The sequence below is a fragment of the Nannospalax galili genome, unplaced genomic scaffold (assembly GCF_000622305.1).
Source record: "Nannospalax galili isolate Female #2095 unplaced genomic scaffold, S.galili_v1.0 scaffold139, whole genome shotgun sequence".
NCBI classification, from domain to species: Eukaryota; Metazoa; Chordata; class Mammalia; order Rodentia; family Spalacidae; genus Nannospalax; species Nannospalax galili.
Window position 1 is genome coordinate 6,916,986 of NW_008345884.1, and position 19,760 is coordinate 6,936,745.

Consider the following 19,760-nt stretch of genomic DNA (forward strand, 5'->3'; position numbering starts at 1 on the left):
TTTTTTTTTTTTGGTCTTTCTGGTACAGGGTTTCCCTATAGCTCCAGCTGGCCTGGAACTCACTATGTAAACCAGGTTGGCCTTGAACTCATGGAAATCTGCCTGCCTCTGCCTCCCTGGAACTCACTATGGAGGACCAGGTTGGCCTTGAACTCATGAAGAACTGCCTGCCTCCACCTCCTGAGTGCTGGGATTAAAGGTATGCTCCAACTAATCTTAATTACCATAGTATACATGAACGATAGCTCCCTTTCTCCTTATTTAGTCTAGTTTCCCTCTGTGATTTTTAAGTACTAGCATGTAGCCAGAATTAACTAAAATCTCACCTTTTTGAAAATGAATTAACTTTATCTCATTGAGATGACTTTACCAAATGAATCCATGCAGAATCTCGTGTGGGAAGCAGTCTCCTAACGCCAGGTGGATGAAGAGCTTCTTACCTCTCTTGGCTTGCTGGCAATGGCAATGCTGCCATCTTTGTTGTATTTGATGGGTGCTCCTCCTTCTTGTACCAGGGTCCCATACCCTGTGCTAGTGTAAAACGCAGGAACTCCAGCCCCGCCTGCGCGGATCCTTTCTGCAAGTGTGCCCTACGAATGAGCAAGCAACACTTATGAGAAGTTCCCGAAGCACACCCAACTGGGGCACAGAGACTGTTAGATGTAGTTCCCCACCCACACCCCATAGAGGCTCAAAATCCTGCAAATTAACACTGTATGCATGCATAAATCCTTAAGCTGAGGCTTGATTAAAAGACAATAGCTATCCCAGTCTTAATCCACATCCAAAATCTAACTGTTGAAACTTTCAGCTTCCAGACACCATCCCCAGTAGTCTCCTGACATCATATTCTACTAATGCCTAGTTTTAGTATTTTTAAATCTTAATTATGTAAATTTATCTATATGCACATATGCATTTTTAATATTAAATTGTATGTTTTGCCATGTGTCATGTGCAGGTATACTCAATTTTTTTCAGCATTAATAATTGGCAAATGTTTCTAATTCTAGTACTTAGGAGGCTGAGACAGGAGGAGTGCCAGGAGTTCAAGGCCAATACAGGTTATATAAGTACCAGGCCAGCCAGGGTTCAGTTCCCAGCACCCACATCAAGGTGCTCACAATCCCTGTAACTCCAGCTCTAGAGGATCCAACACACTCTTCTGAACTCCAAAGATATCTGTGCACATGTGCACAAACACACATAGACACACATAAATCAATTTCTTTTTTAATTTAAAAGATCAAATTTACTTTAAAACCTATTTTAAACCATTTCATAAATATTTATTTTCTAAGTTATCTAACCAAGGAAAAATTCAAAGCCAAGCAAAACCAGCATATGGGTAAACTGACTTTTAAAAGCTAGGAATAGGGCCAGGCGTGGTGGTGCATGCCTTTAATCCCAACACTCGGAGGCAGAGGCAGGCACAGCCTGGTCTACATAGCAAGTTCCAGGTAGCTGGGGCAAAGAAGACTGCTCACCAGGTAAAAGTGCTTACTGCATAAGCCTGATGACCTGAGTTTGATCCCTGGAACCCACAGTGGAAGGAGAGACCCAACTTGTAAAAGTTGTCCTCTGACCTCCACTCACACACAATATGCACACACCTGCAAGCTTACACACAAACACACACACACACACACACACACACACACAATAATAATAATACAGAATAAATAAAAATATTTAAAAAATTTTTAAAGCTAGGCACCAAATCCTTATGAGTGCATATCCTGATGCAATTGCAAGGACCGGGAATATGGGAGGAAAACAGGGAGGTAAAGGAAAAGAAGGAAACCGAGAGAGAACAATAGGGTAAAGGTGTTATTAAGGGAGAAATACGCAAAAAGGGGGTAGTTAAACGGGAGGGAGGGGACTATACAAAGAACTATAGGAATATAGGGGGAAAATATTCTTCACAGTTTTTAAAAAAAGCCTTAAGCACAGAAGGAACCCTACAGAGATGGAAGAAAGCAATACAGCTGTTAAATGAAAATCCTAGTGCCAGAGGTGGATTGCCCCCATGAGCTGTTGGCCTGAAGGACAGTAGAGGTCCCCTAAACAATGAAGACCATCACCAATAATGTTGGTTGTACACCAGAAGTGGACAGAAAAACCCTCCTGCTGAAGACACTGCATGATGTGAGCTCAGGAGAGGGAGAAATCAAGCTTGGACTAAGCTGGAAACTCCCTGCCACTGGATGGGTGGTTTTCATGGTACCAAAAGGCAACAGGCAGATGACTGGGGAAGAACAGCCCCCTATAATTCTCCTCAATGATGGACCCCGTGTATTGTACTATATATGCAATAGTGAAGCATCTAGTGTATATACAACTAGCAAATTTTCAATTGGATATAATGCCCACTCCTAGGGGCGGAAAACACAGCTGGTACTGTAGACCCAGCCAACCCCCATGGCAGGGGATAATATAGGCCCCAGTGGGAAGTCACTGCAATTGCTCTGTTAGATGGATGTCATACACCTAATAAAGTACCGTCCAAGCATGTGTGTTTACACCCATAGGTTAAGTTATTATAGCAGTCATTGTTTAGATGGTCTTGCTTCTTGCTGTCGGTGTTTTTATAGTAGATGGAATCCCACTCAAACTGGCCAACAGCCCATGGAAAACAGATGACACAGAGACCCAAAAATTCAGTGCCTTGCCACAACAGGAAGAAAATCATCTCACACCTACCACCCCCTCCAAGGCTCAGGGACTTTTGTGGAAGAGGTTGGCAGAAAGAATGTAAGAGCCAGAGGAAGGGGTGGAGTGTTAACTGGAAATCTACTCCAACCACTATGCCAGGCAAGCTATAGTCACACCTCATTCCCAAGCTCATCAAGGTGTTGAGTGGGGATTCAGTTACCCCTCCCATCCAATCAGTTGACCTTAGCTGCATGTGGGGAGAGGGACAAAGGATATATAAGCTGAGAACACCAAGAGGCACCTCTCTCACAATTTTGTGCAGCTGTCAGGAGGTCCCAGGATGTGTATTTGAGAGTGGACTTTATGGCACAGCTGTAAATGTGGGACACCCACTACCCTATGCTCTGTTAAAACAAAATAATTTTTTTAGTTATAAGCTGAAAGAAAAATTAAAAACAAAGGATAAGAGTGAAAACGATGTTCACAGTGAGTGTTACATTAGTGGCCATCTTCCCTACAAGTCCTAAATTATTAAGAAAAATAATACTTGAAATAACAAAGTGTTCCTGGTTCTCTGTTACATGGGAGAGCTTCACTGATGGCCAAAACATGGAGAATAAGAGTCTGCAGGGTGTGGGTCCTTGGATAGGACTCTTATATTAACTCCATTGTAAGAGCCAGGGAGGAGGTACATGACCATATGGAAACAGAGTCCTACAGGATCCTGGGACCTTGCTAATATGAACCTACAGCAAATGATGTCAGCATGCACAAGACCTATGCAAACTCAAGCAGACAAAACTCCAGCAGAGAACTGTGGAAATGGGCAACAAGCCCCAATCGTAGTTGAAGAATTATTGGCAGCTGATAACTGCTGGATGAGGAAGAGCTGATCTTCTTAAAGGGAGGGACTCTAGAGAGGCTGCCTAGATTTCAGTGGTTGAACTTGCACTAAGGGATGTCTGGGAATACTAGCTTGACACGGTATAGGCCTTAACACAAATGACAGAGCGTATGAATTACAGTGGGGTGGGGGGCTATGGGAGACTGACAATGAGGAAGGGTATAAAGATGATTAAGGTGTTCCATATGAAATAGACAAAAATTCCATAGAAAATTCACAAAAGAAAAAAATTAAAAATAAAATAAAATGCCATTATTATGCAATATATTAAGGATCTGAAATTATGACTTGATTAAATCTTGTAATAATACACACAAATTTTAAAGCTAGTACTTCAAATCTTGTTTCACAGTAGAAACAGATGTAGGTGAAGTTTTTCTGTGTTTCCTTTTGATCCTCTTCCTTCCCACGGGAGACTTGCTCCTCCCCCACTTGTAAGCGATTCAAACCTCAGTTCCCTAGGTCTCTCCCATCCCCAACTTTCTATCCAGGTTTCCCCTAGAACACCAATTGTGGCCCTAAAAGTGCCCTGAAATGTATTGCTGGGATATTGCTACATGGTGCTTACAGGCAGGTGATTGGCTAATCAGCAGTCAGAATTGACGTTAAGAATTAGTGACCCGGCTTGCACTGTCTCAATATGAGAAATGTTGTCTATATTAACTGGGGTCTTTAAATACTTACTTAACAAAGGGACTAACTGTTGGGATCTCAGATATTGAGCCATTTAAGTAGGTGGGATGCTCTAGAGAAGAAGGAACTTGGGCCACAGGTGGAACTCTTCAGATAACTGGTTTTCTATTCTATCTAATAAACAGATGACTCTACTTTGTGTTGCATTCTAAACCAATAACATGCAAAAACTCATTTGAAAACATTAAAGCAAACATATTGACACCCCCTCACTTTACAATATTTTTCTGTATGCTGTTTCTGAATACTCTACATCATCTCTCTGCGCAACTGGCCAAAAGCCTGAAGGTAGAATATTTTTTAAGACAAGTCCCCTGCATGTGCCACCAACCCTACCCCAAAGGAGTGCCAACCCCTACCACTTCATTAGCATCCCTTCCTTACCTCAACCCCGAGGTTCCAAGACTGCAAAAGAGGCACTGTGCAGCACTTGGTTGAGAAAAGAAACATCAATCTCTTTTAGCTTGAAGAAAAAAAGATACACAGCTGGAGAGATGGCTCAGTGGTTAAGAGCATGTACTGCTCTTCCAGAAGACCTGAGTTTGGTTCCCAGCACCTACAACAGTCAACTCACAACTGCTTATTAACTCCCCCACACACACATAACTAAGAGTAAAATAAATAAATGTATAAAAGAAGTATTAAGGAAGTTCCTCTCCCATGTATGTGTCCTATGACAAAATAGAGGATGATACAAAAGATACGGAAAGTAACCGGAAGGTTTGTTTTCAATAACTATACAACCAAATGACACAGTATCTTACCTGTGACAGCTATATGTCTAGACTGTATACTCCTTAAATATGGAAGCCAAAACTGTAACCTGCAATGTGACAGAGCCTACAAAGAGATATTTAAGATAGAAGCAATTCATAAATGTAGGGCCCTGTTCTAACAGGATCATTGTCCTCATAAAACGAGACACCAGAGTTCTCACTTTCCTTATCACTGACCCCAAAGAGGAAACAAAGTCATCAGCCATCACAAGCCAGGAAGAGAGCCCATACCAAACAGTGAACTGCTGGAGCAGGATCTTGAACTTCTTAGCTATCCCAACTGTAAGAACTAAATTTCTGTTGCTCAATCCCCCCAGTCTGTAGAGCTTTGTTACAGCAACCCAAGGACACTTTGTTTTCTTATCTTTGTTCATTCACAAAACTTTAAGAATGAAGTAACACTGAGCACAGGGCAGAACTCTGTTCGGGACAGTGCTATGAGTGACCAGGTGTGACTAAATAATGTGAAACCCCAGTTGGAAAGAACAGTACCCTATGCATGCTCTCTCTAGACCAGGACATAGCTGATCTTTTTTTTTTTAATAAAATTCTGCTACATGCCATTCTTACCAACTTGGCAAAAACCTGAAGTAATATTACTTCCAGGCTGAGTGGTGGGCTCAGTTTCAGATGAAGGCTGAACATGTCAAAATAGAAACAACACAGTGAATTTGTAGATCCTTGCTTTACCCAAAGGCTTCGAATTTCTTGCCTTCCACGGGTCATGAGATGACATAAAGAACAAGCATAAACTTGCTGATTCATTACAGCAGTGGCTGGCTTTATAAAACATCAGTTCCCTAGAGCCCTGGGCTCTGATCCCAGCACTTACTCTGTAATGCCATGATACCCTCAGCCTCACCAACAAGCTTCATTCTCCTGGTGTGGCTCAGCAAGACTTGACCACTCAGAAATTTCTCACTCTGAGATCCATAAAAGCTGACTTTTAGGGCAATTCCCAGACATTTCGGCAAGTTCTTCTGCTTGCTTCTGGCACAACACACACAATAATATTGAATTCAACATTTTATCCCATACCTCAGATATTTTCTACTGAGAAACACCTCCTTTTTCAGCAAAGAGTGACAGAAAACAATTGTCTAACAATCAACAGTAGTGACTTAAAAACAAGATTCCTTGGTTGGACAAAATAGCATCTCTTCTATTTTGCACAGAGTTTAAGAAGGAAAAAGTAAAGTTTTCCATAAACTGGTATTGTGAAACAATGGCAGGGAATTTCCTTACCTGAGGTGTCAGCTCTACTTCTAGTTCACCAGATAAGTATTGGCGTTCAAATTCTGCATTTTCTCCCACATATGAAGAGATCATGCGTTTTATCTGCTTGGATCGAAGTAAAAGGCCCAAGCCAAAGTTGTCAACCCTAAAAAGGAAAGGAAGGTAGTTTACAACCATACGACCATTTGACAGAACTCTATTAGCATGCATTTGTTAGAGAGCTAATAAAATTTTAATAATTGAGAAAAATCACTTCTAAAACATTTTATCCACATTTTCTTCATACTCCACACAGCAAGAACTTTATAAGGTGGTTAGTCTTTTCTTACTTTACAGTTGAGAAAACTAAAGTTTAAAAGGTTTGCATGTTTTTTCCCCAGTATCTTAGAAAGCAAGAGATATATTTAATATTCCATCCCACATTCATCCTACGGATCTACTCCAGTTTTGTTTTCTCTACTAATACAAAGTGATTCTGGATTAAACCTAAGCAAAGATGACCTGGCTCTTGCCTTGTGCTTTGAAGGAATGTTAGTATAGGAACATCTCAAAAGATTTAGGTGGAGAAGCTCTTTGTGCTCAAATGGGAGAAGGGGCCATTCTTGAGATCAACAGATTCCTTGAAACATGGACCCAAATTATAAATAAGTCTAAGAACATTTTTCCTATATCATAAACATTTTGCTTAAGAAGAATATTTGCACACTGAAATGTTCTTAATCCTCCAAATCAGAACCAATCACATACCAGTGAAAAGGTTACAGGTAGCAAAATTAATCCTCTGTCTTTAGACATATACTTTGGTCTAATATTTCTTCTATTTTAAAGTGAGAACTCAGTTTACTCTTAGATATGTGGCACAAAGTACTGACTCTTCCTTTTTTCCTATTAGATATGTCTCCAGGTTTGTGTATTTCTTCTTTATTGTTACCCTATTTTGAAGGAAAAATGCACCTAAATTTTTCTAGTAAAGCTTATATGATAAGACAGATTACTAACTGAATGAAAACTTTTCCCTTTTCAATCAGCTTATACCTACCTCCCTACTCAGAAGTTTCAGAAATTCTTTAGCCAACTAGAGAAAGAAAATGTTGGTTGGTTCACCTGTCTGAGACAGTCTTCCTATGTGCCTTGAACTTACTATGTGCCTTGAACTCAGTATCCTCCTGCCTCACCTTCCCACATGCTAGGACTATAGCCCTAGCTTTATGAAACTTTTTTTTTTTTTTTTTTTTTGGTCTTTTTTGAGACAGGGTCTCCCTGTAGCCACATAGCTGGCCTGGATTCACTATGGAGATCTGCCTACCTCTGCCTCCTGAGTGCTGAGATTAAAGGCTTACGAAACCATTTTTAAAGGTGAAATATTTTTAAGAGCAAAAACCATAGTGAGACATCAAGGTAAACATTAAAAAAATGACTAAATAAAAGGAAAACCAAGCCAGCTGGCAAGAATATGAAACACCAGAATTGTCCTAAGTGCTAAAATGAATAAATACTGATCACTTTAGAAAAAACTTAGCAGTATCTATTAACACTTAACAATTCAGATGCTGAGACAGCAATTCCACTCTGGGGTCTTTACCTAAGAATTCATATAATGTTCACTAAAAGACACACAAGATACTGATAGCAGCACTGACTCATTATAGACAAAACTGGAGTCTCCCAAATGCCTATCCACAGTAGAACAGATGTGATCATTTATTCATACAATGCAACAAAATACAGCAATGTGCATCCATGATCTGCAACCATTAGTCACCATGGACAAATCTCAGACAAAAAGTTGATCAAAATGGGCTGGAGAGATGGCTCAGCAGTTAAGAACATTGGTTGTTCTTGCAGAAGACCCGGGTTTGAATCCCAGCACCCACATGGCAGCTAACAACTGTCCATAACTCCAGTTCCAGGAGATCTGACAGCCTCTTCTGTCCTCTGTAGGCACTGCACAACACGGGTACACTTATCTACATGTAGGCAATACATACATACACATAAAAATAATATATAAAACATATTTTTTTAAAAGTTGATCAAAAGATACCAGGCACAAGAGGGTACATATTGAATAACTCCTTTTATATGAGCTTCACACTCTGACAGCACTGATGTATGAAGTCAAAAGTGTCTTTCATGTTGACCTTGGTAGTGGAAGTAACAGGCGTACTAACTGGAAAGAGCACGAGGGGAGAAACAGGGTACTAACCCTAAGGAGCCCAAGGGGAGTAACAGGAGTGCTAACCCGAAGGAGCATGAGGGGAGCTTTCCGGGGGAACTGGTCCCGTTCCTGTTCTGTGTCTTTACCTCCATGTGGGGTACATGGGTTTATAACTTATAAAATTCTACCTATTCATCTGTGATATGTTCACTTTCCTATGCTACTCTACATTATATAGAATAGGTTTAAGATAGAACCACAATGAGAAAGGCCCTGAAAACATCTCAGGAACAGTAGTCTTTATTACCTCCCTCCTGGTCACTTTCATGGTCTGATGTTTCCTTCTTTATATAGCCTGTTGTCTACAGAATTCACTCATCCAGCAATCTCAAACTGAGAGCTTAATGTGCCCCAGGCATGGGATGTCAGCCTCTGGGGCTATAGCCATGACAAAGGCCTAGTCCTGTACCCTGTGGAGTTCTTGGAACAGAAGAAATAAACAACAAGCCTGTAATTACAACAGAGGGAGGGATGTGCTAAGAGTAGGCTGCATAATACACAATGACACAACTCATGATGGACAAAGGCCAGACAAAGTCTAGCAAAAGGAAAAGGTCTTATACAAAGCAAGCTGAGCATGGTGGAGCACACCTTTAATCCCAGCATTCAGGAGGCAGAGGCAGGTGGATCTCTGTGAGTTCAAGGCCAGTCTGGTCTACAAAGTGGGTTGCAGGCCAGCGGGGGGAAAAAAGAGACCCGTTCCCAAAAAAACAAAAAAAAAAAAAAAAGGATGGAAGCAAAAGCCTCTGCACAGGCGTGCTATCATTACACAGCCAACTTCCCCAAACTGCTAACCTGATATCTGCCGCTCAGGCTAAAGACAGATGACAAGACAGTCACGCCAACGGACAATACACAGCTCAGCCTTAGGGCCAATAGGGGAGGTTCAGGGGGTATAAAGGGAAGCCCTTTGTTCGCAATAAACGACCTTGCTCGCAGCCTGCTACTGACTAGCATCTCTGTGTCATTGACTTCACGCCTACTCAACTCCTGCCCCCTGAGACTGGAGTCAGGCCATTGTAAGAGCACAGCAACAACTGGCGCCCAGTGTGGATTCCAGACCCACTCGCTTCTCACGTCGGCCACGAGTGGCCCCCTTCGGCTGTTCTTTCAGTGAGTAGGCTCCTTTGTCTTGTGTTCCACGGGTGGTAATCCGTGAGATGCGTTTTTTCTTCCCTTTCGTTTTCTCCCCCAACCCTACCCCAACATTGCCCATTTTCACCCTCCCTCAGGTACATATCCCCTGTACTTGGTTCGCCTGACGCCTCCACATAAGGGCTGACTACCCAGGAGACAGAACCAACAGGTGTATTCCAAAAGACACCCAGCAATCGGAGACACCGTGTGGGCATACGGCCATGGCCTAACAAACCACAGAAGTTCCCCACTAAGCACAAGACATCTTGATCCAAAACACTCCCCTGTGTCTGCTCGCTTCCAGTTATGAGTGGCTGACTTCTTACTTTGCCTTGTCCTCGCAATCATTGTTGTCCTCGTAGCCTCTTATTTTTGTGGCGAGTTCCCCTTCAACTGCCCTAGCCCCAACTCCTCTACAACTTCTTCCCCCTAAAACAGGTAACTTTCCCTCACACTGTAAGGAACCCCAACTTCGGGCCCTAAAATCCCTCCTGGTAACCTGTGGCCTCAAGATTAAGCTTAATGATTTAGAAACCTTCTGGGAAGAGGCATCTACTCTCGCCCCACAGATCTCCCTCGAAAACGTCTGGGACCCAGATCTCTGGATGCGGATGCTCTTTCTAGCCCATAAACAGGAAATACAGGAAGGTACAGCACCCACTGCCCCTTTTGTTCTGATTTTACTGGGTATCCTCGGCTGCATTAAATCTGGCTCTCCTGAGGATATCTTAAAATCCTTCAATGAACGTTGTCAGGAACAAAAAATGCCCATGCTTTCGATTTCAACCTTGCAGGCTGTATCACCATCCTGCAACCTTGAGACCGCCCCAGACACAACCCCTCCAAAAAAGCCCCCCCACGCTAGCTCACTCCCTCGGACTCACGCCGAAACACCACCCCCCCATCTAGCTGAGAGTGAAATAACTATGTCACACCACACGGACCCTCCTAAACCCGCCCCTCAACCCCAGCCACAACTCTCAAATCCTCAAAACTCCCCTACTTTCACTTTTCCTGTTAATGTCAGTGCAAATGCCACTCAACAACCCTGGGTACTGACACCCCTGATGGACGTGTCGCTTATCGGCAAGGCTGCCAACAAATCAGGCCCAGGCTCCCCCTATTTTGAACAGGTCCTTCGTTACTAACCTATTTAATAGTAGGAGGCGTGCTCCTCCTTGTGTTGTTCATCCTCAGGTGCCTACTGTCACATATCTGTCACCAGCAGACCATCAACAAAACAACCCTTCCGGTCCTCTCGGCTCTACAACATCCAGGCTGGGGCCCTCCTCAGAAAGTCATAGAGACTTGGCTAACTGAGATACAAAAGGCCTCCTCCTAAACTAGCCCCCACCCTGGCAGACCCCCCAAAACCAAACCTCCCTCAGGGTTGGCAGACAAAGACGGGTAAGATTCCACTGGGATAAGTCAACCTAAGACAGAACATGTATAAGCTAGATGCATGCTCCCATGACAGGTAAGACTTATGCCTCGAGTGAAACAACCTAAGATAGTCACAACCTGTATCTCAGAGGCCATTTTGAGGTGGGCACAATAATGTCAGGCAGCACTCCTGCTGGGCTGCCTTTAAAAACAAGAGTGGAAATGTAGGAGGGGGCCCATGAGTATCTGCCAGAATACCAGATCTGGTAACCTCTGCACAGGCGCGCTATCATTATGCAGCCAACTTCCCCAAACTGCTAACCTGATATCTGCTGCTCCGGCTAGAGACAAATGATGCGACGGTCACACCAATGGACAATACACAGCTCAGCCTTAGGGCCAATAGGGGGGTATAAAGGGAAGCCCTTCATACACAATAAACGAGCTTGCTGACAACCTGCTACTGACTAGCATCTCCTGGAGTCTGTGTTGTTGACTTAGTGCCTACTCATCCCCTGTCCCCCAAGACTGGAGTCAGGCCCCTGTAGAGCACAGCAACAACCCTGTAAATAATTTTCAGCTCAAAAGTAGCAGGCTATACCACAAATTCAGGAACATCACAAATGAAAGGCAGGGAGGTCATTACAAGGCTTGACGTAATCCAAACAAAGAAGGATGCACGTGTGAGCAGGAACGGAGAAGAGGGTAAATCAAATGACACTGGGAAAAGGCCTCCTTCATAAGACTTGTTGCTCGGACCTGAACACAGACCCTCTGCAGAATTCTAGCTTTAGCAATGGAGCACAACAGAAGAGTGATCTGAAAGAAATTAATCTGATGGTCACTAGGGACATCTCACATGTTTGACAAGCAAAATATGGCAGTTTGTGTGACAAACCACTGGTATTTCTTTCAACAACCAACTTTTCTCTACCTGGCCTCACACTCTGTTATCAGGTTGACCAGTGCCTATTCCAGCTCAAATGGCGCGTTCCTAATTCATAGAAGGTATCACATCCAAGCCTCTTACCAGCATCCTGCACACTGTACCCCTCAAAGTATATAGGTAACAGGTCATTGTTAAACATTCACTAATCTTATTGTAAAGCCTAGCTTTTGAACACTAAATTTTTAATGTCTCCCACTCATCATAGGTATAAAATTAGCTATATAATTTATATTTAGTCTCACTTTCCAGAAGAAAATTACAGTCCAAGTAAGATGTACTTTGAAAACTGGAGTCCCTATGGGGAAGAGGGCCTTGAAGGTTAATAATACACTTGTCCACTAGAGGTCTCCAGATTACTAGAGATACTCTCAAGCACTACCTCTCCTAAAATGCTTGATCATACACACAACGCTTTCTATTCTTTCTGTTTGGATGAGTTTTTCCCCATTCCTCATTTGTTTCTAACCTACTCCTGATGCCTGGATAGGCCCCCAGTTCTTCAGCTTACTGCTCCAAACTTAGCTTCTCCTGTAGCCTTTCCCATCACGCCCGAGAGCAGCTCCCTCCTCAGAGATGCTCAGGATAAAACTAATGAGGTGATCTTTAATTCTTTCCCCACCAATTCTACCAATAAATCCCAACTCTACCATCACAGCCTATTATGAGTCAACCATTTCTCACTCCCTCCTCTGCCTTGAGCCTTCTTTACCTGGGTACCAGAGCAACCTCTGATTCTGCTTCTGCCCCCTTACAATCCATTTTCAACACACCAGCCAAATAAAGCCCTTGCAAAGCATAGCAGTGGAACAGGATGCTGCTGTCAGAGCCCTGTGCAATGGTAGTTTATTCAGAATAAAGCAAAGAGCTCTACAGCAGTCTGCAAGGCCCACTGATTGGATACCCTTTATGTCTCTGACCTCACTCTTCCAAGACTTTTGCTCACATCTCTGCCTCTCTGTTGCCCTCATGGCTGTCTCCCAGCCATTGCTAGGCACATTCCCCTAAGGGCTTTTGCACTGGCCTTTCCCCATCTTTGATATTATTTCTGCATGGCTCCTCTCCCACTTCCTTCAAGGCTGTGCTCAAAGGTCACCTCAGTGCCATCCTGACCACCCCCACTGATTACTGATAACTGCCCCTCTGCTTTGAGGGTCCCAATCTTCTCGCTTGCTCTTTTTCTTTTATCCGTGGCACATAACTTTCTAATATCAGAAACGGTATTCATTTGTTACACTGACAAATCATTTTGTCTTTCCCCAATACAACAGAAGGGCCACAAGACGGAATTTTGCTCTGTTTTGTTTGCCTTGTACCCCAAACTCCTATAATTAAATATGGCACAAAAAGAGAACTGCAGAAATACTTATTGAACATCTGTGCAAAGAATTTATTGCTGCATTCCATTTTGTGCTCCTCAGTCAGCACCTCTCTAACAAGAATGAAACTCACCATTCTACTTTCATTTCTGTTGCTGTGATAAAATATCTCTGCAAACAAGCCAACTTGCAGAAGAAAGGATTTATTTGGCTTACAATTCCAGGGCACAGTCCATTATTGTGGGACAGTCAAGACAGGGACTTAAAGCCTCACATTCACAGTCAAGAGTAGAGAGGGAATAACCTGTGTATCCTTGCTTGCTCTCAGCTGGCTTTCTCTCTCTTTGTTCAGGCCACCTCCCAGAGAGTGGGCTGGGTCTTCATACAATCAAGACAATCCCCCACCAACATGCTCATACACCAGACTGAACTAGATAATTCCTCATTAAAACTCTCTCCCCAGGTGATTCTGAGTTGTGTCACATTGACAGCTAAAACTAATCAGCACAGTCACTCATAACTGCTTCCTGATTATCCCTGTACATCCACTGTCAGCCTCCAGTCTGTTCTGTTTTGGATGACTGGCCTATACATTGAATCAAGGAACTGCTTTGCTGAGCCAAAGGGAAATATGTCAGGAGGAATGGGAGCCAGAGAACAGTGACGTTAGGATCTGGCTTCTCTTCCTCACCTTCTATACATAAAACTTTCTTCCACATGCTGGTTCCCTTAATCCTTTCCATCAGGGCTAATAGAAACAGTACTCCTGCTACTGTCAAGATCATTTATCACTCATGTTGTTTTTCCTCAGCTATAATCAATCCTTTTAAAGGAATCCCTTTGGTAAATGCCTCAATTACCCAGTACTGAAAATACCAGTGATAATATCCAGAGCTGTGATAGCAAGATCATAGCATAAAACAAGCCATGAAGGAGGATATACCCATTTGGTTTCTGCAGTTTTAAACCTGAAGCTCCCTCCCTGCCCACAGGGTCCATTCCCCAAATCAGAATATAGTTAGTCATTCATTGACAGGGGAAATTTTTCTAATCACTCTTTCATACCTCTCTTTATTTTTGCAACACAGTACACATTTTAACTTGGCTCTATTTAAAAATGACCTTCTGTATTTGTTGATCTTGGCTCTGGGGCTCACTATGTATTTGGCCTTTGCTTTGCTTTAGATTAGTGTCCTGACATAGCAGCCAAGCAATGACTAAGACCACGCTACAAATGGACCAATAGTCAATGCTTATGCCTTGAAAAACCTTACAGTGAAACTGTGTCCTGTTACATAGTTTCTAATTCACAAATTCATAAGACACATCTGTCTAATGTAACATTATCAGTCACTGGTGATGAGAGAGAGAGAGAGAGAGAGAGAGAGAGAGAGAGAGAGAGAGATTCCTAACATTTAAGAACTCTCAGTACAAAGACTGAAGACACTGTGGCCTTTGGCAAACAGGAAACATTGTCTCAGAGAAACATGTATTAAAAAGCATCTTGTACCCTGTGATATGGAAGTTGATCTGACCAGCTTTCAAACAGATTATGGCTGCTTACCTTTGGTAGCCAACATTTCTCTAGAATACCTAAAGAAAAATTTTGGATTTCACAGGATTTCAAAGGGGTACAAAGAACTCAAAAGCCAAGAATCTGTAGAGATACATTAACATCAAAAAGAAGACATCAGTGTTTTGGAAATACTTTCATTTTCTTTTTGTTTTTTTGTGACAGGGTCTCCCTGTAGCCCCAGCTGGCCTGGAACTCACTACGTAGACCAGGTTGGCCTTGAACTCAGAGATCTGCCTGCCTCTGCCTCTGCTTCCCCAGTGCTGGGATTAAAGGCGTGCCCCACCAAGCCTGGTTGGAAATACTTTCATTGTCTGAATCTGAAATCTAAACTGCTAAAAATTCACTTTCTGAAATCTCAATAACCGTAATAATTGTCAAAAACTTGTGAGTATTCAGGAACTGTACTTTCTTTGTTTTCATTTAGGAACATACTTAAATCTCAATCATACAATTTATATTTCCTCTGATAATATCAAAAGTATGAAAATAAAAGAAATTGATGCATTTGAATGTAAAGTTTATTCCATGGTTTATGAACTAAGCACATAAATGCAACATCTGGAAAAGTCATTAGCCTTTCCCAAAAAAATCTTGAACTAGAATTTCTACTTAAAGTGAGAGACTGTTCAATGAGTTCTCAAAAAGCTCCTATACCTGATTAAATGAAATGATTTAAAAGAAATCAGAGGTACAGCTACAACTAGATTATCTGACAGTAATCAATCCCCCTCATGTAAAGTAGTGAGACAGCTATATCCCACTCTTTCAGACCTATAACCCCAAACAATCTTCCAAGAGCAAAGCAGCATGTCTAATACAGCACACACATTCTTCCATTGGCTCTGTAGTTTAATTGGTTGACATACAGTTTATTGTAAAACTTTTACTTCATACCGGCTTATAACTCAAAGTCCACCACAAATTAATGAAAGGCACTTTCACACTTCTCTAATCAACCATATTGAAGTATCAGTTCAGCTCTGGGATCCTAAAGCACAATTTATCTCATCAAGGCTAACAGTTAAAACATCATACAAAAGTATTGTGTAGTAATTCCCTCTGAATGGAAACATTCTATCCTGGGGGAAGCTCATTAAGACTCACGAGTTTTTTTTTTTTGGGGGGGGGGGGGTTTTTTGTTTTTGTTTTTGTTTTTAATCTTTTTGAGACAGGGTCTCCCTGTAGCCCAAGCTGTCCGGGAACTCACTATGTAGACCAGGCTGGCCTTGAACTCACAGAGATCCATCCGCCTGCCTCAGGAGTTCTAAAAGGGGGCTGTTAAGACACAGGAAGTAAATCATTCACAGGACTCAGAGAAATCCCTAAAACTGACCAGCTTTACAAGGCCCCTCCTCTCCGACATTATATAAGCTTTGAAGACTACTGAGAAGAGGCACTGTCAGTGAAGCTGCCTGGAATTCATGGCAAGAGCTCCAGGGTTCCTTCCAGCTTTGTAAGCCATCACCCATGCAGGGGTGGGATTTGGGCAATGCCTCTGAGTCATCCACACTCTTGTAACGCCTCACCTATACTCCTGTAAATAACCCCAATAAAGTCACTGGTTCACCAAGATGGACTCAGATGTATCATTACTTTCTTTGGTCTATCATCAGTTCCCTACCTGGGTTGAATAAACATGGTCACATCTCACCAGGAAAAGTGTCACAAAACAAAAAGCAACTGCTATTCTATGACAGTAGTCTTAATGATTATTAAAAATGAAACAAAAACAGATAGCCAAAATCCCAGAGCTTTGAAAAGGCTTCTAATTTGGACAGATCCTTCCATAAAAAGAGCTCTTTCCAAATAAAAAAAAAAAAAAAGTTACAATTTCTAATTCTAAGTTCTCTTCATATATCCAGCTCAAGTCATGTCTAATGAAGCATGACTAATTCCCCTTCAGTTATCTGATTTTAATGGCTAAAGCAAAGTTCACCATTCTTTTAGATCTTTATAACTGATGCCCTCCTAATTCAGAAAATCAACTGCCAATGAGGGCTTTCAGTGTGACCTTTGCATGTAGCACAACCTCTTTAACTTACTCACTGACAAGTAACATATTCTATGATTGTTCTATAAGATTGTACCACCCAATGATGTTGTGGATGTCTTAATTTATACACCCTATGATGTCCCCACAGTGATGGAATCATCTCTTGACCATATCCCAGAAGATCTTTGGTAAGTTCAGTTTAGTATATCAATATGCAGCATCTCTTTTAGGCATGGAGCCATATGAAAAACTAATTACTGGTAACCAAAAGTACTATTAAAAAATATATTGTCAGATCAAAGAGCATAGAACATGCTTAAGAAACACCAAGCAATCATTTTCTATTTATGATGAGTCTCCTACAATACCTGAGGGAACTGAACAGGTGTAAACCTTACACTCTCATCTAGCTCCAACACACCAGAGTCACAGGCTAAATACAGCAGGAAACACACAACTACTGTAAGTAACAAGATCAGTATGTAATATATATCAAATAAATAATTCAGTACACAAGAAAAGCTAAAATCCTGGAAAAGAATTCAGAAAGGAGCAGTAAAGACTAGAAAAGTTCTGTATAGGATAAAGCTACCTTGTAGATAGGAAACATGATGAAGTCCTAAAAATGAAAGATGAAAATAGGCAGGAGAAGAAAGGGGGGCTTCTAGATGAAATAACAGCATAAGCTCAGGAAAGGGACAGCAAGCACAGTAGCCACAGTTTTGCTTCCTAAATAACCAGTACTGGCTTTTTCTCAATTGCTTTTATAATAATAGGCCAAACTGCTAATGTGATTATTTTTTAAATGTCTAAGATTGTTAAAGACTTTCTTCCATTAGTTGAAAGGGAGCAGATGGCTTACTATTTTGCATACAAGCAGCTCTTCCTAACATAGCTAAATGTACTAGCATGTGCATGCCTTTTTAAAACAATGCCTTATAAAGCCAGGCACACACCTTTAATCCCAGCACTTGGGAGGCAGAGGCAGGCAGATTTTGTGAGTTCGAGGCCAGCCTGGTCTACATAGTGAGTTCCAGGACACCTGGGGCTACAAGGAGACCCTGTCTCAAAAAAAAAAAAAAAAAAAAAAAAAAAAAAAGCCTTATTATGACCATTTTGATTTACAATCCTACTATCTGAGCTGTTCCCACCAGAATAGAACCACTTTTTCTGATTAGCATATTTCTTTACATATCATCTAGAGTAATGATAAACAAAAAAAAAAAACAAAAAAAAAACTTGAAACTTGTTTCAAATGGATGTCCACCTTGCTTTATAAATAATGACCTACAATAGCAAAGAATAAGAAGGAACACCTTTAAATGTTAAAAGACCAGAGTCCATTTAAAAATATTTATTCTAAAGACCAGGTGTAGTAGAGCACACCTGTAATCCTGCAATACAAGCACTTGGGATATAGAGGGAAGAGAATCTGAAGTCAAGGCCCGCCTTAGCTACACAGAGTTCAAAGCCAATCTGGGCTACATGAGACTATCTCAAAATTATTTTTATTCTGACTTTACAATCCACTTTGAATTTTTTGTTTGTTTGTTGGTTTGGTTTGGGTTTTTTGTTTTGGTTTATTTATTTATTTATTTATTTATTTATTTATTTATTTATTTACATCTCCCTAGCTCTTTGGTCTTTTTGAGACAGGGTCTCCCTGTAGCCTTTTACTTTGAATTTTCAAAAATGAGGCTTCCCTGGGCCTGCAGGACTTGCAGGCCTCTCTCCGACAAACAGGCCTCTCTCTGGGATAAGTCCATCCTGCCTTCCGCACCTTGCCCCCCCCAGTCTCATTCACCCTACCATCACCCCCACCAGTATCTACTCCTAGCCTGGGTCCTGTCCCAGACACCCAGGCTTCCTAATCCTTTGCATACAGACCAACTCAGGGCCTTCTCAGGTCCCCAGGAGCACTGCTTCTGGGCCTGGCCCCACCCTCACATCCCTCTACTTCCCTGGCCCTGCACCAACCACCAACCTCTTTCAGAGAAGACTCTAGGGCTGACGTTTCCTCTTCCTGATCCTTTGCAACCAGACCAACCCAGCTCCTCAGTGTAGACCCCAGGGGCCCTTGGGGCCGCTTCCCACCCCCATCTGCCTTTGTATCTCTGGGTGGCACAGCCACCACCTGCCCTAGACCAGCATCTTTCCTGGGCCTGGCACCCAGGTCAGTCCAACCCCCAAATTCCTGAGGCAAAATTCTTTCCTGGAGGGATCCAGACCTTAGGAGAAACGCTGAGAGCATCTGATCCTCATTTGATTTGAGCCTCTGTGGGAACTCCTGAAGACAAAAGCAATCTGGTCACGCCAACAAAAAATCAAAAGAAAGAACCAGAAGCTTAGACAAATCAGCTTTTCATGCTCAAAAAGGAAACCGCAGAGACACATAAAGTTCACAAAAAAAAGCAGACCTCAACGTGAAGTCTTGAGTCTCACACAAGAATCAGAAACTACAAAAGAAATCCACATGTCAAAATCAGAGAGAAAAAAATAATAACATGAAAAACCAAAATGACATATCCCCACCAAATACTAATAGTCCTCTAGAGGAGTACAATGAGAACCCCCTAGAGATAATACAGGAGATGGAACTCAAAAGAACAATTATAAACATGATAAAAGAATTCTGTGACTTTAAAGAACACGCAAACAAAGAAATCAAACAACTGAAGGAAGATAGGGATAAATTTCTGAACGATTTCAGAAGAGTTAGAAATATTGAAGACTACTCAGGCTGAAATGAAGAAGGAAGTAAAACACTCAGTAAGCCAATTAGAAAGGAAAGGAGAAAGCCTCACCAATAGGATGAATGAAATGTAAAACAGAATACCAAGACTGGAAGAGAAAGTGGACAAATTAGACCACTCAAGCAAAGATTATGAAAAATTTAAGAAAACACATGAATGGAATACACATGA

General features: G+C 41.9%; 1 protein-coding gene across 1 annotated transcript in view; it reads right to left on the minus strand.

Moving 5' to 3' along the window:
- Positions 1-19,760, minus strand: part of Oxct1 (3-oxoacid CoA-transferase 1) — a 170,414-nt gene that overhangs the window by 132,647 nt on the left and 18,007 nt on the right. The window contains exons 4-5 of the mRNA XM_008842101.3: positions 6,274-6,409; positions 441-590 (exon numbers count right to left, since the gene is read on the minus strand). Coding sequence (XP_008840323.1) covers positions 441-590; positions 6,274-6,409 — 286 coding nt within the window. The remainder of the gene's footprint in view (positions 1-440; positions 591-6,273; positions 6,410-19,760) is intronic.